Source organism: Heliconius melpomene, chromosome 4 (assembly GCF_056956725.1).
Source record: "Heliconius melpomene rosina isolate 202511_hmr_F chromosome 4, ASM5695672v1, whole genome shotgun sequence".
NCBI lineage: Eukaryota > Metazoa > Arthropoda > Insecta > Lepidoptera > Nymphalidae > Heliconius > Heliconius melpomene.
Genome location: NC_140392.1, coordinates 5,321,983 through 5,346,146, shown reverse-complemented (window position 1 = coordinate 5,346,146; position 24,164 = coordinate 5,321,983). Strand labels below are relative to the sequence as shown.

The 24,164-nt window shown below is 32.7% G+C and overlaps 2 protein-coding genes and 1 pseudogene across 3 annotated transcripts; 2 read left to right on the top strand and 1 right to left on the bottom strand.

The window, feature by feature from the left end:
* Positions 1–2,505: 2,505 nt before the first annotated feature.
* On the bottom strand, positions 2,506–6,247 carry LOC146539525 (odorant receptor 22c-like). The gene is made up of 7 exons (XM_085208248.1): positions 5,675–6,247; positions 5,384–5,491; positions 4,483–4,973; positions 4,023–4,125; positions 3,475–3,570; positions 3,156–3,311; positions 2,506–2,695 (listed from the first exon to the last, which is right to left on the bottom strand). The coding sequence occupies exons 1-7, from the start codon at positions 5,924–5,926 to the stop codon at positions 2,639–2,641; spliced, it is 1,263 nt and encodes a 420-aa protein (XP_085064374.1). The 5' UTR covers positions 5,927–6,247; the 3' UTR covers positions 2,506–2,638.
* Positions 6,248–9,900: 3,653 nt separating this feature from the next.
* LOC146539524 (uncharacterized) lies at positions 9,901–11,644 on the top strand. The gene is made up of 3 exons (XM_085185188.1): positions 9,901–9,918; positions 10,449–10,556; positions 11,146–11,644. Exons 1-3 carry the CDS (start codon positions 9,901–9,903, stop codon positions 11,620–11,622), a joined length of 603 nt encoding a protein of 200 aa, XP_085041314.1. The 3' UTR covers positions 11,623–11,644.
* A 346-nt stretch (positions 11,645–11,990) lies between these two features.
* LOC146539523 (uncharacterized) lies at positions 11,991–22,833 on the top strand (annotated as a pseudogene). The gene is made up of 10 exons (XR_014877977.1): positions 11,991–12,153; positions 12,893–12,988; positions 13,409–13,564; positions 13,655–13,708; positions 17,766–17,873; positions 18,089–18,561; positions 18,922–19,024; positions 19,142–19,237; positions 22,084–22,239; positions 22,587–22,833. The product of XR_014877977.1 is annotated as an uncharacterized LOC146539523 (transcript).
* Positions 22,834–24,164: the final 1,331 nt, after the last annotated feature.

The following is a 24,164-nucleotide window of genomic DNA, read 5'->3' as shown; positions in this document are numbered from 1 at the left end:
GTTTTTTTTTTTTAAATATTGTAATTACAAAAAAAAGTTTTGATATAGTGGGGCCAGTCGTGGCGCAAGTGTTACTGTAGAGGTGACTGGTTGTAGGTTTGATCCCCAGTCGAGGAAATGAAATATGTAATATTTCCATTTCTTCACTCTGATGTGGAAGCAAAGCGCGGTTGAGGTTTAGTTCCGCCACTCACACGCAATGCCTCCAGAATTCGGCGGAAAATGGAGAACGGAATGTCTTAACGAAATACAGCATGAAGCTGAACTAGAAAAATCATTTAAATTTTTACGTTGTAACAAATTATTAGTCGCGTCGGATTCGTTCAACCCCAAATACCTCCACTTAACCCCCATAATAAATATCGCATTAGCAACCCTTGTGTAGTAAAATATAGAATTTAATTAAAAGGTTATTAAAGAGAGCACTTTGAAACTTGACCATATATCGCAATATCCAACGAAAGGCATGCAAGAACCTATTAAAAGTTAGTAGTACTATACTATCTCTATTACGTGTTCACGCTCGTATATTAGTTTAAAAACTAGTAGTTTTTTTTTAAGAACACTTTAAAACTATATGACTATTAGGAAATAATATCTAAAGTGAAATAAGTAATAAAAATAAAGCGGCTCATATAAGCCGCTTTGGCTTAAGCAAAAGCTCCAAGCAAAAGTTATCAGGCAACCCATTATGTCGAAAGAAACATGAAAAGCACTGTCTGTGAAATTAGTACTTTATTTTTATATTTGAACTAGCGGCCCTCCCGCGGCTTCGCCTGCGTGAACTACGTTATTATTAATTTCTGTCTCCATGAGTACCTACGTCCTATAAGTGACGTGCATGCAAAATTTGAGACTTCTAGCATTTGTAGTAACGAAGTTTCATACAAACTTTCAACCCCAAAAATAACCCCTTAGAAGTCGAATATTGCAAATTCCCGTCTTAGCGAGCACCTACATCCTATAAATAACTCCTATGCAAAATTTGAGATTCCTAGCACATGTAGTTTCTAAGATTTCGTGATGAGTGACTTTTCGATTTTATATATATAGATGTGTGATATCTAAAAGTTATCAATTCTATCATAGAAAAACGTAAGACCCATGCGTGAGTAGCAAATCTTGTAAATCTACATACACATTTTATGTGAAACTAGTAAATAACGTTTAAAAACAACATAAATTGATCGGCCTAATTTTGATTTCAATTGTACACAAAATTCATGACCGGGACCCCCATTTTAATGACGAGATTAATATCTCGCAAGGTGACGTAGTCATTGCCTTAAAGCGATAATGTGGGAGACCTTCGTCGGAACCCTGGTTTTAGTGAAGCTGACATTGCCTCGTCCTCGTCATAATTAACCTCGTCTCCGTAATTATCCGTTACAAAATATGTCTATTTATTAAATATCAGTGATGATTGACAGACAACATAATATGATCAAACTAGTGATGTTTAAGGCCATTGAGGTGTGCGACGGTTGTGGATTCGATTCCCACTCCAGGCAATTGACTAGAACTTAGAACTCCGTTCTCGATATGCCGCTAAATTCTTCTAGGCATTGCGTGTTGACTGTTAAGCGGCGGAACTAAACGCCGAGCTGAGCCAGCGAAGAACCAGTCAAAACCAGAAAAAACCAGTCGCACACTTTTTATATAATGAAAGAAAGTAATATTTTGTTATTTCAAAGTTTATTTAATTAACCTGAACTTGATAATAGACAACTGTTAGAATTACGCTCGACTATTCACGAAATTGAGTTTCTCAAGTAACATAGGAGCTGGTCCTTTCAACGCAAAACTTAGTTATTTTCATACTATTAGTGGTACATATTAGTTTAATTTCTTGAAGTTTAATTTGTCAGTATTGTCAGTAGAATGAAATTTATACTTACATAGCATATTTTTTTCATCTGTTCTCTTTATTTTTTATACTATAAACATTATAGTATAGAGGCCTTCCTGGCGCAGCGGCAAGAGGGTGTGCCTGTAAATCGACTGTGTGGGTTCGATCCCCACTCCAGGTAATGAAATATTTAATTACATTTATATTTCCATTTCTTTGCTCTGCTGTCGAGGCAAAAGCGCGGCGTTGAGTTACGCCACTCAACACGCAATCCCTCTAGAATTCAGCGTAAAGTGGAGAACGGAGTGTCTTAACACTATGTTCCCTCTACCTACCCTGCTGTGTGCGGGATACAGCGTGAAGATGATTTAAATAATATTACACTATCATATAAAGGATAATTAAATAAAATTAATATATTCGCAATATTAGATTTAATAAAATTATAATTTACAGGTGTATTTCAAATAAGTGAAATATAATAAAGCTGGTGGCTTTGTTACACTGAAATATTTATTTGATAAAGTGATTTTGTGCTCAACTGGCACGTTCGAAACGTCATTATTAAATGTCAGGTAATTATTATTATTTGATTTTGATATGAGATATATACTTATTTGTTTTTTTAAAGCAATTGCTTGTAAAAATTGTGTTAATTTAAGCATTTTTTTTAATAAATATTACAGACTAAATACAATAGGAAAATGTTTTTGTGGTAAATAAACTACGTCTATATTTGTTCGCCGCTACGTTTAGACTAATTAGTATAACTTATATCTATATTTTGTTTTAATTTTCGGCCAATGTACGCAGCATTATGAAGTATGAGAATGAAGTTTTTAGAATCTGTAAAAAAAATAAAATAGAATCTGAAATTCAATCAAGCATTTGGAAAAAATTATACACGTAAACAGAACGAACGAAAAACCTTTATATCAATCCTATAAAAAATGTTTCCCTTTCTATCCTTTTAGACATTTTGACATAAATTGGCGGAACTCTACACTGCGCTTTCTCTATCAGAACAGGAAAATGAAAATAATTTAAAAAATATTGTAAATATTGTAAATATTTGAATTTAAATCGTAATTTCGTATATATTTTAAATACTAGTGTTTTACTATCAATTCGACAATTTCAATTTGTGTTCAATTAAGTTTTGCAGTCAAAAACATGATTTCATTATGAGGTACGAGTATGTCCCATCAGTAAGGTCTTTTCTCTGCTAAAGGAATATTTAATAATAAAAATATATCTTATTAATTATATTAACGTCTATTAGAATTTAAAATATATCAGATCTTACAGAAGCCATTGTTTGCACCCCAATTGATACCAAACCCAATGCTTTTAAAGCAATAGGTTTCTGGACGTTGCTTAGGAAGAATAAAAATATTTTCTTGTTCTTAATATCCATACATTCCCATGGCATATCATAGACCGCATGTTTTATTGTTTCACTCTTAAATAAAAAAGATTTTTTTATACTTAATATTATTTTAAAAGAACAGAAGATTTTTTAAGCATATTATATTAGAATTGCTTAGCCAGCTTGGTAATTTTAAACCTTGCTAAGTAATATGGTAATTACCATGACGTTAAGAAATGAGAATTTTTAAACTTACCTTAGACCCAATTAACTCAAATATTATAGATATTTGTATCAATTGTTGAAACATGACGAATGTTAGAACACCGTAACTGGCAAATGATTCCATGTCCTGGAGAGTTTTAATATAGTCTTTTACTAAATCTTTAGTAATTTGTATCATATTTAAAAAAATATTTAATAATCCTACATTTAAGACTTTCTAGCTATAAATGTATTGTGTCCCACGAGGAAAACGTAATTTATTTAGATCAAAAAAATAATAATAATAATAATTATAGAATTTCTTATAGCTTTACGTTGTATCCCGCACACAGCCGGGTAGGCAGAGGGAACCTAGTGCTTAGACACTCTAATTCTCATTTTCCTCCAAATTCTGAAAACACAGCTAACGCCGCACTTTGCCTCGACACCAGAGCAAAGAAATGAAAATTTCAATTTAAATAAATTTAATTTCCTCGAGTGGGGATCGAACACACCACCAGTCGTGTTTACAGTCACACACTTGAACTCCTGCGCCACGACTGGCCTAGTAAAAAATATATTGAGTAATGAAAATGTTACCATAGCAGATATTTCCAAAAGTAAAATACATCCGATCACTTGATGAAATATGAAGTACACACATATCATAACCCCAAACCCATTCGAGGCGAGATTCATGAATCTAGTAATAAATAAAGAGAAAAGTACTCGTATAAGTAGAATATACAGAGGTATTTTAAAACACTTTATGTTATTGTAGGTACTATTTACTTTACTTTATAGTAACTTATATTGCATGATGTTTCAAATATAGTAAAATTATATTTATGTTTAAGTAATTATAGAAATATTTTTTTTTCAGGATATCATGGAGCCATAGAACTGAGAACTTGGTTTGAATTTCCATTCGATATTTTTAAGCATTACTGAGATAGGCTCTTAACAGACAGACAGACAGTTGGACAACAGAGTGATTTTGTAAGGGTTCCTTTTTTCCTTAAAAGGTATGAAACCTTAAAAACATTATAAATATACTTACTCTATAATTAATTTGTGATGTTCTATATTTTCCTTTAATTTTTCGAAGATAATGGGCAATTCATCTTCTGTATACATGACCACACTTGTATAATTATACCCTGGCTCACATTCAGCCAACGCAGGTTTAGGAAAGCTTTCCAGGTGATACTTCAAAATTTTGAGGTGACCCCAAACGTGGAATATTATAATTGACATTAAAACGTCAAACGTACAGAATATGCAAGCTCCATCACTTGTAAGTAATATATTTAGAAGTGAAATAAGCCCATATTGTTTTTTGGTCTGGACTGTAAATGGAAGGTAGAGGTACACGGAGAACTCGAATTCAGGAGCTGTAACGTTTTCTGCAGAATATGCATGGCTTTCAAATGCACCAGACATTATGTTATTGATTAGGGGACCTAAATTGAACAAGATACAGCCAACATACATTTGGGAATACAGGTAAATTGTATACCACGAACATAACATGTCAATTTGTTTATATATCTGAAAATAGATTAATTAAATGTTTTCATGTTTTGAAATAATGAATAAGAATAAAAATCTTTGATTAATAATTATTATCAATTACATATTATATTGAAATAAAAACAATTTATTTTTCTACTTAATTGGATCAAAGATGAGATGGAGATTTATATATATATGTATGTTGTTACATGCCGGACGCCCAAGGAAGCGCTGGTTGGATGTCGTGATGCAGGACATGAGAGCCATTGGTCTTACCACCGAGGACGCAAAAGATCGTGCAAAGTGGAGTAGGTTGAGTAGGAAGGCAGACCCTGGTAATAGCCGGGACTAATGCCAGGAAGAAAAAGAAGAAGAAGAAGATGTTGGTACATGCTGTCGTAGCGTTGAATGGGCCGCTAGCAATAAATACAATGATTACAACTTACTTTCATTGCATATTTCGACCTCTGTTTATGATGAAACAAATGAAAGTTTAATATGAAATGTGCCATCATTACGCGATATGAATTCAGTAGAGCCATAGTCACTCTTTGCTAAAATTTTAATAATATTAATCATTAATTTTATATAGATTAAATCAGTAAATAATTATCTATATATATATATATATATATATATATATATATATATATATATATATATATAAAATAAATAAATAGCCATATTAATAAATATCCAGTTATTTTCACAAGAGAGCGCATAAACAACGAACTTACAAGACTAACGACATTCATTAAAAGTGTTATATAATTGTGGCCAAGTTCGAAGAAGTTCAGTTCATTTTTATGAACTTTTACATACATAATGCCGCCTAGAAGTATACAGATGAAATAGATTATTAAAATTTTGCTATTTCGTAAAGGTAAACGTTTAGGTTCCTCTTTGTACACTTCGTACAGATCTTCAAATGGCCAACTTCCCAACCAATTTAAATAAAACTTAATTCTCTTCATATATTGTAAATCCATAACAGTTTTAGGATCTGGATTTCTACAAGAAATGTTTTAATTAATTTTATTTAAAATGCCCGTCGTGGCGCAGCGGCCCAAGGGTGTGACTGTAACGCGACAGTTGTGGGTTCGATCCCCACTCGAGGAAGTGAAATATTTATTAACGTTTATACTTCCATTTCTTCGTTCTGGTGTCGAGGCAAAAGCGCGGCGTTGAATTCAGCAGAAAGTGGAGAACGCAGTGTCTTAACACTAGGTTCCCTCTGCCTATCCTGCTGTGTGCGGGTTACAGCGTGAAAAATCATAAATTAATAAAATTAAATTTAGATTAGTAATAATTACTTGTGCTTATTTATAAAAGGCATGTTTTCTTTTTATAAGTCGTCCACGACTTTTGATATTAAGAGCTTACTACAAAATGAATCTAATATTCGAAGCTTATACATACTTATTCAGTAAATTACATATAAAGACAGGGACTGTTACCCTATTTATCAATTTGTTCTTCATGGTTTGTAATTACGTTAAGTATTATTTATTGACTATACTTATTTAAATTTATAAGAGCGTACCAATACAAAAGTACCGTATTAATATTACTTTATTATTCTTTTATTCGCGGCCTGCCCGCGGCTTCGCCCGCTTGAAGTACATGATTATAAATTATTAAACAGAGTTGACTGACAATTATAATGAGTTGGGTCAAATAAATCAGTTCAGGTTCAGATAGATTTCAGATAGGGGCAGTCCCAAAGTACGAAATTATTTTATTTTATTAAAGACGTGAAGTTATGTAAACTGATAGAGTAATCCACCAAAAATAACATAATAAAGAAATACACATTAGCTGACAGCTAAGTATGTAAAATAAAAAACCTCTTCTCTCAAAACACCAATGAAAATATATAGAGAAAAGAAACAGTAGCTAAATCTTTCTAATGCGCAACAAATTGACGTGAACATTCAAAACAGCCAACTTTTTCGAGTATGATCGAGATCTTGGACACCAAAAACCACGAGTTTGGCTTGTAGCACTTATAGCGCCAAGTTTAAAGTTAATCGATCCCTGTTCCTCGGTACAAGGTGTGCCAAGGTCCACGGATCTCCCCTATATAATTTTGTATAACAAGTGCCAACCGTTGTAGTCGTTGCGGAAGGGCACATGCGAGTGACCATAACGCGAGGGTTGTGGGTTCAATTCCTATTTGGGGTAATGAATTATTATTTACTAATATCTTCTGTTTCTTCGCTCCGGTATCAATGCGCCTCTCAAAACAATTAACAAGCCTCGAAAATTGCGCAAAAAGTGGGGAACGGAGTCTCTTAATATTAGGTTCCCTCTGCCTGCTCTGCTACATGCGAGATACAGGTTAAAGCTAAAAAAAGATATCTATGCGATTGTAATGCATTTTTATTTCTAAAATATTAACATCCAAGATGCTTCCTTTGTCCACTTTCGGCCGCACGAGTTCAATGGAAATAATTGATAACCCCGAGTGGGGATCGAACCCTGTACCATGACGTTCATCAGACACTGCCACTGCCACCAGAAAAGCCTTATAATTTACATGACATATTATTTTGGGTCACGCGTTACAATTTAATTTGAGGTGGGTACAAACAATTCTGTTTAAGGCACGTCTGCCTTGTGCATATTAACCGAGTTGGGGGCAATTAGCTCTGTCAATCTTAATTATTCTTACGAGAATTGTATTAGCGATCCACCTGGTTTCATTCTGTAGTCCTTTTCTTATTTATATAGATTCAACATTTATTTGGACCGTAGAATTGAAATGAATGTCTGTTTATATATACTTACTTATTAATAATTTTCTTTATACTTATTAATTTTCGATTCAAAAGTGCTTATAAAAGTCTATTTGAATAAAGAATATTTTGAATTTATATTTTTAAATTCATACCTATATAGTAGTTCTATATTAACGATGTGCATATAGGTGCACAAATAATAAAAATATTCTATATTTTTCGTAGAGTCCAGACACTCTGTTCTTCGTTTTTCGTCATATTCATAATTGCACGTTGGGTGGAGGAATCTAATGCTGTACTTTGTATTTATATATATGAAAATCTAAATAACTATCCCCTATCCCAAGTGGAGATCGATCCCATAGCTATCGAGTTTATAGTCAGAGAGTGTTCACTACGCCACTATGATCTCAATATATGTGAGTTCTTTAATACTATATAACAAAACATTCAACAAGAAGCAAAATCGGGCGGACTCTTAGCATATACTCATAGCAAATAAATAAAATAACAATGATATTATATGCATAAGAACTACGCATATGATTCCATGGAAAATGTCTACTGTATTATACATTTTTAATTTAAAGGTCGTTTATAAACTTTATAATTATTTAATTAAAAATGTCATATTATTATTTTTCTAATACATTTTTATTAAACTGCTACCGTATGCTATTATAAATCTATACTAATATAATAAAGCGGAAGAGTTTGTTTGTTTGTTTGTTTGAACGCTAAGATCTCTGGATCTACTGGTCCGATTTACTATGTTTTTGTTTTGTATGAAAGCTGCATTCTTCAGAAGTGCTATAGGCTGTATAATATTACATTACACATATATACTAATAAATTAAAATACTTTCTAATTTGACATGCAATTTATTCTGCCATGTTAATAACAACCGTCGTTGCTAAGCACCGGTTTGCAAAGTTTCTTTGTCGTTTTAAGAAAACGTCACCCAAAAATAACTTATATTTTGATATTCATCCTTATAAAAATAAATATATTATATAATATTTAATAAATATTCTTATAGTTCAAGCAGGCGAAGCCGCGTCCGGGTCCACTAGTATTGTATATATATTGTGAAGTTTCAATTTCTTGCGTATAAAAGCTTTGCGAGTTAGAGTCACAGTCAAACGTACGAAATGGTCTTCAATAATAAACAAAAGTATGTACTTGTATTTCTTTTATGTTAAAAGTATTTTTTCCAATTATTTATCTAAAGTAACTATGCAATATATCACATAAATTATTCGATTACACCATTAAGTTATTATATTTTCGTTTGTATTTTTTTTAATAGTTGTGGTTGTTCTGGAGTTGGGTCCATTAAATAAGCTGTCCTTCAAATTCTAAGGTTGTGAGTGACTCACGCACTCTAAATGTTTTATTGTATTGAACCCGAAGAGCGCTCTTATGCGTAGTTACTAAGCGGTCAGCACGCCCAGCATCCAACTCTGCATCTTCATCCCCGTTAAGTGAAGCTCCTGAGAATGCTGAGAAAGTGCTGACTAACATTCACTGATGTATATCATGAGCTTGTATATCAGCCGAGCCTTCAGCTTGGACGACACGGTCGCAGACCATGCCAGTGGACCTCCCTATCATTTGGTCTGGAGGCATCGTAATCGATTCCCCTGAATTCCTACGTATAAAAAAACGAAGATTATATCGCTAACTTTAATGCAGAATTACAATTTAATGAATAAATTTACAGTTTCATATAAGCAGTACTATAAAAATATATCAGTATCTCTATCTCTCTCTCTCTCTCTCTCTCTCTCTCTCTCTCTCTATTACTTTTTTATATTACAGAATTAATTAATCCAACGCAATTGCTATTAATAACTAAACATTTTAATTTTATATTTTGATCTTTGGGGGTCACCGGGGTTGAAGTGTAGAACAAAAAAGGGAGAGAGCCCTCAAGTACATGTTTAATTCTAATAATATCATCCATTTTTTATTTAGAAACGAGGAAATCTCCTCACCAATGGATATTAAATATATGAAGATTATTAAACGGCACTTACACCTAATGGGTGGATGGCCGTTTAATGAATTATATGAAGAACCCAAATATATTCCACTGAGAAATTATAAGTTCTTAGTAGTGTTTTTTACAGCGATACTTCTAAACTGTTTATATTATTTAAAATTGCATATAAAGAGGCTTGATTTTTTCAAACTTGGACAAATATACATAGTTCTTTTCATGAATGTTGTAGGTTTGGTAAGTGTTTTTTTTTAGTGGAAATAGATATTATTTAAATAATTTTAATTTAAACAAAAAAATATATAATGACCTCATATGATCACATATATCTCATTCTTCCAGTACTTAATATAAATACATTCAGACAATACTTAAAATTTTATGTTTCTTTCTATTTGTAGGTATATTTTTAAAAATAAAAAATTATGATAACTTTAGCTAAATTGGTACCCATTATGAGGCCAGTTGTGCCATGCATGGGGCATGGGGTTCGATTCCCACTCGATGAAAAATATTTAATATTTACATTTATTTACTCGCTCTGTTGTCGAGGCTGTCTGTCTGGCTTTGAGTTCACCCAACACGCAAAGCCTTCAGAATTCGGCGGAAAATGAAGAGGATGGATCGGCGGAGTATCTTAACACTACTTACATACGGGATACAGTGTGACATTAAAAAGAGAAAAAAACACTTTACCAAAAAAAATGTCTTCTTTTCAAACATTTTAATTACTTTATCGATTATATAAAGATTTTTTCTTTTACTAGCAAAGAATTGCAATGCCGTTTATGAAATCTTATCGGACGACTGTTGCTGATTTCGTGTTAAAAATACACCTGTTTCACCATACACACAGATCGAACTATGCTATGAAAGTAAGCCAATATTTATATTTACATTTGACTTATTATACATATATATACGACTGCATTATAGTTTTTTTAATTAATTCATTCATATAACAGGATAGGCAGATTGAACCTAGTGCTAAGATACTCCGTTCTTCACTTTCCACCGAATTTTGTATATGCAAAATTCAGTGGAAAGTGAAGAACGGAGATGATAAATTGATCTCCAAGCGTTCCTGAGATAAGGCTCTTTACAGACAAACAGACAGGACGAACAGACGGAAAATAAAGTGATCTTGTAAGGGTTCCTTTTTTCCTTAAAAAGTAAGGGAGACTAAAATGGTAGAAGTTATATTATGTATTCCCGTAATCATATTACGTTATATGAAAAATTACCAAAAAATATATGTATAATACGCCTTGGTTACTGGTGGACTGAAGAATTGAAGACTGATGCAAAATAGTTGTCTAGTAGCGGAAACGAACCACGTCTAGTGACATAATGTAGTTGCTTCTACTATTTAATTACTATATATTATTAGTTTTTTATTTGCATAATTATGGAACTCATCGGCACTATTAATTCTTATTTAATTCCCTTTTTTCATATTCACAGATTAACAATGAAGTCAATAAAATTTTAAAATATTTCACAATTTGGATTTTAATGGAATTATTTACGGGCACCGCTGCATTCCATGTGATACCGTTGTACAAGAATATACAATCGGGTTTATTCAGTGCAAGCGATCACAGTTTGGAAAACGGCACCCTCTATGAACACGCTATCTACCACTATATGCCATTTGAAGAAAATAATATTATATACGCTATAATTTTCATACTGAATGTAATGTTAACATTTGATGGTGCCTCTTCCTTCTGCATATACGACCTTCTGATGTCCATAATTTTAATCCACGTGTGGGGTCATTTTAAAATTCTGAAACATCATCTTGAAAACTTTCCTAGGCCAAAAGCAGAGAGAAGTGAAGGCAAAGCGAATGGCATTATGTATAGTAAAAAGGAATCTCAAAAGATATTTAACATGTTAAAAGAAAATATTGAACATCATAAACTGATTATGGAGTAAGAAATATATTTTTTATTATGTTTGCATATTAAATATGTTTTTAGGGTTCCGTATCTCAAAAGGTAAAAACGGATAGGATAGGACCCCTTTGTTGTCCGTCTGTCCGTCCGAAGTATCACGCTATAATTAATATCAAACATTTAGGATAGGTCTCTTGAAGTACAGAATAAATCGATCTTGAAAGTGAACGTAATCAAAATATATAAGGATTCATGTATCGATTTGGTGCATTTTGAAATTCATCGTGTTCAAAATCTATAAGGTACTTCCCGTGGACCTGCAGTTATGATATTTGGCAAAAAATGAGAACATACAATAAAAAAAATAGAAAAATAAACAGGCCTATATTCCTGAAAATAATATAGAGACCTCGGTGTACGCCGACTCGCACTTAACATTTTTTTTTACTTATTTGTTTCATTAATTAGGTTTATGGATTCCGTTTTGAGTGCATTTGGAATTATGATGTGCGTATATTATTTATTCCACCAAGTCTCAGGCTGTATCTTGCTATTAGAAATGTCAGCTTTGGTAAGCACAATTTACTTTTTATATGCTAATAGTAAAATGAACCTCTATTTGTTATTATCTAGTATTGCCTGTTTTATATTATTTAAAATAAATATATTTCATTCTCATCATCATCATCATCGAAGATGCTACAGCTGTGGGTGGGGTTTGCCCTGGTCCAGAATATTTCTCAACAATGCCCTATTCTTAGCCTTCTCTTTCTAATTAACTACACTCAGAGCTCTCAGATCCTCATTAACTCCATCCATCCTCATCATCATCTGAGTTTTGGTTTCCCCCGGTTTCAACTACCATCAGGTTTAACATTTAACAAGGATTTGGATATTCTAGTTTTTCTCATATTCTCCACATGCGCCACTTATCGTAGGCCTATTTGATAGTTTTAATTATATACGGTCCGTCATTCACGTGATAGCGGTCCTGATGATACCGGCCAATGCTCATTGTTAGTAATCCACTGAAAACGCGTCTTAGGTGGTCTTGAATGCAGAAATAACCATTAATTTTACTTACTTCTTACTCAGCACCCAACTCTCTGATCCGTATGTTAATGTCTGTCTTAATTAATATAAACTTGTTAGAATAAACTTAGGTACTATAACATAAATCGAAAATAAAAGAGACCGCTTTTTTGCTTATATTTTTTACTTCATTATAAAAATATATAAGTATAATTATATAAGAAGGTTAAATAAATAAAAATCATTAATAATAATATAACATTAATAATATTTAACAGAATACTGAGGCTTTTGTAAGTTACTCCCTCATGACTCTCGTAATGTTTCAACAATTAATACAGACCTCCGTCGTATTTGAAATCATTGGATCTAAGGTGAGACATTATAATCATTGTACTGCACAGAAAGGGTTTACAAGGGAATCTAGTGTTAAGACACTCCGTCCCATTCGTCCGTTCCGTTCCCCGAAACCAGAGAGAAGAAACGGAAATATACAATTAAATAAATATTTAATTTCCTTGAGTGGCCATCTAACCTACAGTCGCTTTTACAATAACACTTTTTACCCATGCACCAGACTAGTCTCAAGTTAAATTTTTTGTAAATTATTTTTATATTTATATCGTTTTAGTACCATTTTTTGTTTTTAATTTATTGCTAAGCTACAAATATTGTAAGCACTCAGAGCAACAACTTCCTTTATCTAATTCGACCAAATTTTCTCATTAACACATTATATCTGACTTGTCCAAATCCTACTTAACTATAGTATATTTTATTTTATTACATTTTAGAGCGAAGTCCTAAAAGACGCTGTTTATGGGGTGCCATGGGAATGCATGGATGAAAAGAATAGAAAAATCGTCTTATTTTTTCTATACAATGTCCAAACCCCTATTAGCCTTCGTGCTATGGGTTTAGTAACCGTTGGAGTACAGACAGCTGCGACAGTAAGTTTTTTAATAATAAAAACTCGTAATCTTTAATGTACGAGTACGTTTAATAAATAGTTATTTTAATAGATAACTTGTATGTTTCAGATTATCAAAACTTCGCTATCATATTTTTTGATGCTTCGAACCTTAACCAACAACTAATAAAAGTATATTTTCAAGTAACTACTTTTAAAATCTATACTTCTATCTATACTTCTATACTTATATAATAAAGCGGAAGAGTTTGTTTGTTTGTTTGTTTGTTTGTTTGTTTGAACGCTAAGATCTCTGGATCTACTGGTCCGATTTACATTGTTTTTGTTTTGTATGAAAGCTGCATTCTTCAGAAGTGCTATAGGCTATATAACATTACATTATACATATAAACTAATATATTTTAAAGTACTTTCTAATTTGACATGCAATTTATTCTGCCATGTTAATAACAACCGTCGCGTCGCTACGCAACCGTTACCGCGACATTTTGATATTGATCCTTATGAAAATAAATATAATAGTCACTTTTGGCATTTTATCTAGATTGAAATTATAGTTTACTGTATAACATTCTAATAAATAATTAAGGAGATGTCACTGATTCCAAATGACCTAGCCTACGGGCGGCATAGTATGACCGACGCGAACGGGCAGATGACGTTGACAGTTTTAAAAATTTTTATACATTTTCGAACTATTGTTAATTTTTATGTAATTATTTGCTGTTTATAATTAATTTAAGCTACACTTTGGTTCTCTTCTTATTTTATTTGATATAGCCCGCTAAAATTATCCTATTTAATAGAGAGAAATGTTTAATTATTTCGTAGAGTCGATATCTATGTACGCACGCACGGAATACTTTAGGTACTTTTCCTAATATTAAGAAATACTTATCCTTTAGTTACTTTTAATCCTTTTGTTGGTTCATTTCAATAACTCAGATAATTTTTTCTAATAATATGTATCTACTTATTATTCTTTTTAATTATTTAGGCCTATATTTCCTTACTAATTCTAATGAAAATTGAAAATAATTTCATGAATATATTTAATAAATATTCTTATAGTTGAAGCAGGCGTAGCCGCGTCCGGGTCCACTAGTACTAATATAATAAAGTGGAAGAGTTTGTTTGTTTGTTTGTTTGTTTGTTTGAACGCTAAGATCTCTGGATCTACTGGTCCGATTTATTATGTTTTTGTTTTGTATGAAAGCTGCATTCTTCAGAAGTGCTATAGGCTACACTACTAGTGCTATACGACATTACATTACACATATATACTAATAAATTAAAATACTTTCTAATTTGACATGCAATTTATTCTGCCATGTTAATAACAACCGTCGTCGCTACGCGACCGCGTTCGTTACCGCGTCATTTTGATATTCACCCTTATGAAAATAAATATAATAGTCACTTTTAGCATTTCATCTAGATTGAAATTATATTTCTATCGAAATTATATTCTTATATTTCAAGCAGGCGTAGCCGCGTCCGGGTCCGCTAGTTACGTCTATAACTTAATTGCAATATTTAATTTTATCTTTATATTTCTTACAGTTTCTACCATATTACCATGACATTTTGCATGTAACAATATAAATAAATCAGCTTCACGCTGTATCCCGTACACAGCAGGGTAGGCAGAGGGAAACCTGGAAGCTTTGCGTGTTAAGTGGCGGAACCATTTTTAATTACATAATTAAAATACTATTGATTGTGTAACATTAAGAAACAAAGTGAACTTGTTTTTATTAAAATTTTACATTATTTCAATGGTTTTATTTTACCTTTTATTTACTTAAATAATTACAGGGCTGTGTAAAGTCATCTTCGTATAAAAGTATTTAATAAAAAACATAAAGTAGTCTTTATAATACAATTATTTTTTTTTGTTTATTTAGTAAGTAAATACAAATCAAAATGAACGCCATTTTATTTTATATATTAGAAATTAAAGTCTAGCCTAACTAACACAACTAATTCCGTGCCAAGTTAAACCTTAGTTAACGGCATCGCAGCTCGCGACTGGCGGTCGCCATCTTCTATACTATAATTAAACAGTAAAAAATTGTGTCTGTACATTGAGTATACTCGTATTTACGAAAAAATATGTAATTTAAAAAATATTAATAGAATATTAATCTATTGAAATACATATTATTATATTATTAACTACTAGACGGATTTGAATGCAACTTTATGTATAGTATAGCTAGCAGGAAGTGAATACGCGAGCAGAGAGGGAATAGAACCCATAACCCTCACGTTTACATTCAGCATATGCCTTTAAAAATAATATACATATGTGGCACTCACAAGCACATGCAACGGGTAAATTATTAGTTCATCGTTTGCCTTTAGGTAACAATTATAAATAAAAAATTCCAAATTAATCCACGGAAAATGCCTTAGGTATGTATTTTACATTTTTTATATGAATTGAAAAATGAAAACCGACAATTATAAAATATACAGCGCTTCACGCAAGGTTCGTCCGGATCCGTTACATTTAAAAATTAGCTCTAATTATAATTATTATTTGTAAATATTAAGTACATTTTCATTTACAGTTCGTTTATATTATAAAAATCATTGATTTTTCAGTTAAAATATTGGGGTTACAACAAAGTAAAACAAAGCAAGCGTTCGTTCCCCCCAAATCCCCCCCCCCCCCGTTCCCCCAAAATATGTCTAAAAATGAGTACGGAAAACAAAATATCCTAATAAAAATTATTGTCTTTGCCGATTTTGCTTAGTAGGAAGATATTTCAAGCTGAATTATTTTCAAGCGAGTGTTTTTTATACAAAAGTATAATTTCAGAACCATTCGCTAAGTTTAGCGATGATTTAAAGTATCATAATGATATATATACATAGAATGATAAGCAGATATACATTAGATTTTTTAAATATATAGAAAATTTAAATATTGCGTCGTATTTCAAGTTAACCTTTCACAAAGACTTCTGTATAATTATGAATAAAATATTATACCTTCTTGAATTTTTGTGAAATACTAACTCTGTGGATGGACATTGTTACAGTAAAACGTATAAAATGTTTCAATCAATTATAAACTTCAATTATAAACAAAAGTAGGTAATTGTAGAAAGTAAATGTAAAAAAGTAAATGCTGATATTATTTAATTTTCAATTTCTTTATAATTATTTTTTTTATTTAAAAAAATAAAACGTCTTCTTTTAAAAATATTTTTGTCAATCCCAATTATAAAGATGAAATTTAGGCTAATTATATTACTAAAGAGAGATTGACTGGTTAGACTTAAAATAGATAATTGGCCAAATTATAATTGTTTTGTTCTAGAGTCTAGTCGGGGTCTAGTGATATTCCTTTCTGGAATTCTATATACCTAATAATGATTCAGAACAGTGCTGTTTTTCTCATTTATTATTACTTTTTTTTTAAATGCTACCAAAACTTATACTTAGTACTTTTTCTATTATTCTATTTTAATTAGCTACAAAGAAATATCTTCACCAATGGACCTAAGATATATGAAGAGGATTAAATTCCACTTACATTTCATGGGAGGATGGCCGTTGAACGAACTGTATGAAGCATATAGAGAAAAGACTAAATATATTCCTCTAAGACATTATAAATTTCTGCTAGTATTTTGGTCTACAATTTTTATAAATTCTTTATTTTATTTAAAATTTAATTTAAATAGACTTGACTTTTTCAAACTTGGACAAGTCTATATTGTTATTTTTATGACTGCTGTAGCATTGGTGAGTTTCTTTTTCTGATCAAAAGTTGGAAACAATTTAACATATAATTATGGAATTTTTTTCGCACTTTTCCTCGACACCAGAGCGAAGAAATCGAAATATAAATTAAAATAAATATTTCATCTCCTCGAGTGTGGATCGAACCCACAACCAGTCGGTTTTACAGTCATACTATGTGCCCCTGCGCCACAACTGGCCTCTACCATGTACTTTACCATACAAAAATCATAAAATAGTGTAAACAAAACATTAAAAAACTCCTTAACCAACAAAGTTAATACAAGCAAAGATAATAATTGTAAATTTATAATTTTTTAATTTTATTTTATTTAGTTATAAATTTATGAAGAATATATAACATGAAGAATAATGATATACAAACCTTCTTCTAGAGGAAAAATGAAGCGATTTTTTGTAGATATACATATGAACCTAGAAAACTAACCCTAATTTTGTTATAGCAAAGAGTTTCAATGCCCTTTATGGAATCATATAGAAAGACAGTTGCCGATTTTGTGTTAAAAATACATCTATTTCATCATAAGCAAAGATCAAATTATGCTATGAAAGTAAGACAATACATTTTTTTTTACTTTTCTTAAGATATAGCATTTTCTTTAGATAAAATCTAAATAAGATATATTAAAGCTAAATAAGATTGGCACAGGCCAGCAGCCAAAAAGAGTGTGGGGTTTGATAGCCATCATGAGAAACTTTGGCGACGGCCTGCTGTCCTATGTTCCAGTCTTTATTACTAGTCTTTATTACTATTTTGAATTCACAGGTACACAAGGAAGTCCATAAGATATTAGAATACTTAACAACATGGATTTTAATTGAATTATACGTTGGTACTTCATCGTTTCATCTGATACCGTTATACAATAACATTAGGTCTGGAGTCTTCACTGGAAATGACCATAGTGTAAAAAATGGCACACTTTACGAATACGCTATGTACTTTTACATTCCATTTGAACAAAACAATATTATATTTATTTTTATTTTCATAATTTCTTTAATTTTAATATTTGATATTGGATCTGCCTTCTGCACTTATGACCTCTTGATGTCGACAATAATAATCCACGTGTGGGGTCATTTGAAAATTTTAATACATCACCTGGAAAATTTTCCAAGACCGGAAGCGGATAAATATGGAAACAAAGAAAATGACTTTAGGTATAGTAAAAAGGAATCTCGAGTGATATTTGATATGTTAAAAGAAAATATTGAACATCATAAGCTGATTATGGGGTAAGATATATAATATCCAATTGCTATAAGTATAATAGTATCTATTATACTTATAGCCTTAATATATGAGGCTGTCGTGGCGCAGTGGCACAAGGGTGTGACTGTAACGCGACGGTTGTGGGTTCGATCCCCACTCGAGGAAGTGAAATATTTATTTACGTTTATATTTCCATTTCTTCGCTCTGGTGTCGAGGCAAAGCGCGGCGTTGAGTTCTGCCACTTAACACGCAATGCCTCCAGAACTCGGTAGGAAGTGGGGAACGGAGTGTCTTAACACTAGGTTCCCTCTGCCTACCCTGCTGTGTTCGAGATATATTAATATATATATTTTTTCTTAATCTATTTCTTTTTGTTGTTTAGGTTCATGAATTCCGTTTCAAATGCATTTAGAGTTATGATGTTCGTATACTATATCTTTCATCAAATAACAGGATGTATTTTACTTTTAGAAATATCGGCTTTGGTAAGCTAAATAATAAAATAAACGTGTAGATTCTGTTTAATATTTTTATTAAATAAAATAATTTTTCTACTAGTGTATAAAATAAGATTGCAATATTTTTCTTTTCGATTTGAACAGAATGCGGAGGCTTTTGTCACTTATGGTCTCCTTACTGCCTTCATGTATCAACAGTTAATACAGACATCTTTCATTTTTGAACTTATTGGATCTAAGGTAAGAAAATTCTGATAGACATAAGTGATTTTTTCCTTTTCGGAGTAATTTAAATGTTATAACATTAAGTATTAATAGTAAAGAATACTAAATATATAAGATGAGAAACACGGAGAGATACGTTGTTTGTCTTTTTTAAAAGCTTTTATTTAACTTGCAATGTATGTATGTGGGTTCGGGTGAAATCTCAGAGCTCAATTTTGAAGTAGATATCCTCAACCGATTGAGCTGAAATTTTGTATACACGTTTACTTTGGATGACAATGCACGATAAAATATGTGACGTCATTCTAAATGTAATATGGCGGACCATGCAAGATGGCGGAATAGATGTTTTTAATGTACTTCTACAATATGGGTATCAAATGAAAGGACTCGTTGAGAGCAACTCGAAAAATAATGTGATGTCACTCTAAATCCCATAAGGAGGAAATCGAAGATAGCCGAGTATCTATTTGGTCTACTTCTACAATATATATATTAAATGAAATGGGTCGTTGACCGTAACTCTAAAAATAATGTGACGTTATACTAAATCCAATATGGCGGAACATCTAAGATGGCGGAATAGTTATTATTTATGCACTTCTTCAATATGGGTATCAAATGAAAGATCTTGCCGAGAACAATTAGAAAAATAATGTGACATCACTTGAAATCCAATAGAATTGACACGATTCAAGTTTTTTGTGCTTTCATATAATGAAAGGTATGTTCGTACGATTGAGCTGAAATTTTGTATACACGTTTGGTTTGGATGACAATGCACGATAAGGTTTGTGACTTCATTCTAAATACAATATGGCGGACCATCCAGGATGGCGGAATAGTTATATTTCATGAACTTCTATAATATGGGTATCAAATGAAAGGGCTTATTAAGAGTAACTGGAAAAATAGTGTAACGTCATTCTAAATCCAATATGGCGAACCATCCAAAGTAACAGAATAGTTATTTTTGATGCACTTGTACATTACGGGTATCAAATGAAAGAGCTTCTTAAGAGCAACTTGAAAAATGATGTGACGTCATTCTAAATCTAATAAGGCGGACCATCCAAGATGGCGGAATAGTTATATTTAATGCACTTCTATAATATGGGTATCAAATGAAAGGGCTTCTTATGAGCAACTTGGGAAATAATGTAACGTCATTCTAAATCCAATATGGGGGACCATCCAAGATGAACGAATAGTTATTATTTTTGCAATTCTGCAATATGGATATCAAATGAAAGGGCTCATTGAAAGCAACTCGAAAAATAATCTAACGTCATTCTAAATCCAATATGGCGGACCATCCAAGATAGCCGAATAGTTAATTTTAGTCTACTTCTACAATATGGATATCAAATGAAAGGGCTCATTGAAAGCAACTTGAAAAATAATCTAACGTCATTCTAAATCCAATATGGCGGACCATCCAAGATAGCTGAATAGTTAATTTTAGTCTACTTGTACGATATGGATATCTATTGAAAGGGCTCGTTGAGAGTAACTCGAAAAATGTGACGTTTTTCTAAATCCAATATGGCATTATTTATGCACATCTACAATACGGGTATCAAATGAAAGGGTTTGCCGAGAATAATTAGAAAAATAATATGACATCTAGTGTGAGAAACCTTCTTCCTCCTGGTATTAATCCCGGCTATTGCCAGGGTCTGCCTTCCTACTCAACCTACTCTACTTTGCGCGGTCTTTTGCGTCCTCGGTGGTTAGACCATTGGCTCTCATATCCGGCATCACGACATCCAACCAGCGCTTCCTTGGGCGTCCAGGAGGTCTCACTCCAGGAACTGATATAGCAAGGCACTTGCATCCGACATAGTTCTTAAACCGGCGCGTAACATGGCCAAACCATCTCAGGCGGCGCTCTTGGAGCTTATCCGCTACTCACGGACCCCAAGACTACCTCGAACGAATGTGTTGTGTACGCAGTCAGACCGCGTTACGCCGCACATCCACCTCAGCATCTTCATTTCCGTGACGTGAAGCTCCTGAGTGTGCCGAGATAGTGCTGGCCAACATTCGCTGCCGTATAAAAGAACCGGTCGTATGATGCTTTTGTATATCAGTCCCTTGAGCTTGGCGGTTTTCTTCGGTCACAGACCACACCAGTCACCTCCCGCCATTTGGCCCAGGCAGCACTTATCCGGCCATGGACATCGTGATTGATGCCTCCAGACTCGTGCATAACGGATCCAAGGTACCTAAACTTTTCTGACTTAACTGCTGGCTCAGGACCTATAAGGATCGTGCTCGAGTCCGGGCTCCTGCAGGCCATGTACTCGGTCTTCGACACATTTAGTTTAAGACCGCTGTTCTCAAGCGTACCCGTTCCAGAGGTTCACTTTACGCTCCAGCGTCAGTCGGTTCTCGTCAATGAGTGCTATGTCGTCGGCATACATCATCAGCCATGGAGGCTGCACTACATTGAATAAGAACGGACTAGGAGTCGAGCCCTGGTGAACCCCCACTGTAATCGGGAAGGGTCTAGTGTCGCCAACAGCATTCCTAACCATAGAAGCGGAATCGTGGTACATGTCTCTAGTGTGAGAAACCTAGCCAGTGGTAACTAAAAAGTAAAAAATAAATTATAAGCAAAAAATCATTTTTGGAAAAAGCTTTTATTTAAATGCTCTAAAAAGAAGAAAATAAAATTTGTCTTTTAAATTTTAACTATCAACTCATAACCTCATTGTACACAATTTATATGATCATAAAAGCTTGTCTTGTGTCTTGTATTGTTTAAATAGTCGAAGGAAGTAGAGGAAGTAGGGGTAACTAAAAATTATACACATTAATAAAACTTAAATAATATATTTGACAATTTCGGATTTTAGAGCGAAATTATAAAAGATGCAGTTTATGGGTTACCATGGGAATGCATGGATGTTAAAAATAAAAGAATCGTCTTATTTTTTCTGTACAATGTTCAAGCACCTATAAGACTTAATGCTATGGGCTTAATAGCCGTCGGAGTACAGACTGCTGCGGCTGTAAGTATTAAAAGTTTTTAATAACTGAATAGAAAACACTATTCTTAATGTTTTTATCATATAATAATGTAAGCCTAGTTAAGTGACTATAAACCTAATAGTTTTGGGTTCGTTTATAATTTTAAATATATTCATTTCCCAGAGTGCTCACTCTGCATTTCCCGCTGTGATAGACAAGCAGCGTTCAGCTTGAGTACCTCCATACCCGCTGCGTATTGAAAATGGACGGAAAATAGCAAAATGAGTGTTTTAACACTTGCCCTTGTCTATCCCGCTATGCAGGAAAACCGGCAAATATTTTTTTAAATAAGTAATAATTTAATTTAAATAATTGTTTTTTTTTACAGATCATAAAAACTTCACTGTCATACTTTATAATGCTCCGTACCTTAGCTGATAACTGAATTATAAGAAAATATAAATATTTCTTTTAACAATATAAATTTTGAACTAGCACATATTTACATCAAACATGATTACTAAGAACTGCACAGAATTTATTGGCTTCGACAGATAATTAAAATGCTTTATATACATATTTTATTGTGTGATTTTATTAAATTGTATTAAATATTATAAATATAACTTAGACATTCTTTATACGTGTTTTTCATTGAAATACTGTAAGCATTGATTTTTTTTAAAAAAAAAGGCTAATTGCTATTTAAATACACATTATCAGGCATAGGGTTAAAGTATAAAAATTTAGAGTTTTAGCAGTTACATTTATTTTTAGCTGCCTTTAAAATTTTAAAATATAAGCTGTCTTGATTGATTGATTTCTCGGTATATGGCGTTTCGAGCGTGCCGGTTGAGCACAATTCATTTCGCCAATGTCACGTTGTATGGAAAACACACGAAGGAAATTGACCGGTAATAAAAAAGATAAATATACACAATTATAGAATACATGTAAAAAAAAGAGATCCTGTGTAAGTACAGCCTTCACCTAAAACAAAACAAACACAAATTTACAATATACACAAAACACATTAGATTAGTAATAAATAATATTTTACATGGGAGTTAATTAAAGTTTTATTTTGTTAAGTTTAATATATTTACATAAAAATTTACATAAAGGACTAAACACAAACATTAACAAACACTGAACATTTAAAGGACGAGGGACTTTATGAGAAAGGATATCATATAAAGGACGAGTTAACTTAGGACAAGAGAAAAGGATGTGGGAAGGGGAGCCGTCGTCCAGGCCACATTCACACAGAGAGTGGTCCCTGACCCTGATCTTAGCTAGATGTACAGGAGTAGAAGCATGCCCAAGACGTAAGCGACAGATTGTTGTAATAATCCTCCGTTCGATAAACCTTTGAGAATAAAACCAAGGTCGCCTAGGAATATCAGGTTGGATAAAGGCGTAATACTTACCTTTATGAGATTTTGATTCACTCCAGAAATTATTCCAGGACTTATGCAGATGAATATCCGCAAGGGACATCAAATCTTGGGCGGAATTGGTGAACTGGTCTAATGTGCCACACTGAATAGCTGATTTAGCGCAGGAGTCTGCAGATTCATTCCCACTGATTCCAGAATGTCCTGGAATCCACACCAAAGTAACATCCAAACCCTTTAGATGACAAGAGTACAATTCTTTACGGATCCTTAAAACAATTGAAGATCTCAATCTACTATAAAATGGGCTTCCCTTTAAGGCCATTAAGCAGCTTAGTGAGTCAGTAAAAATAACCGTCTGTTTAAAATTGTGGGAATGTGTAAACAGGACTGCTTCTAACAAAGCAACAGCCTCGCCTGTGAACACAGATGATTCGGGAGGGCATTTAAATTGTAGAAGAATTTTGAATTTTGGTATCCAGCAGGCTGCACCAACACAGTTCTCCTTCGAGAGCTTCGATGCATCAGTGAAGATGAGGAGGTGATTCGAGCAATTGAATTGAACTATT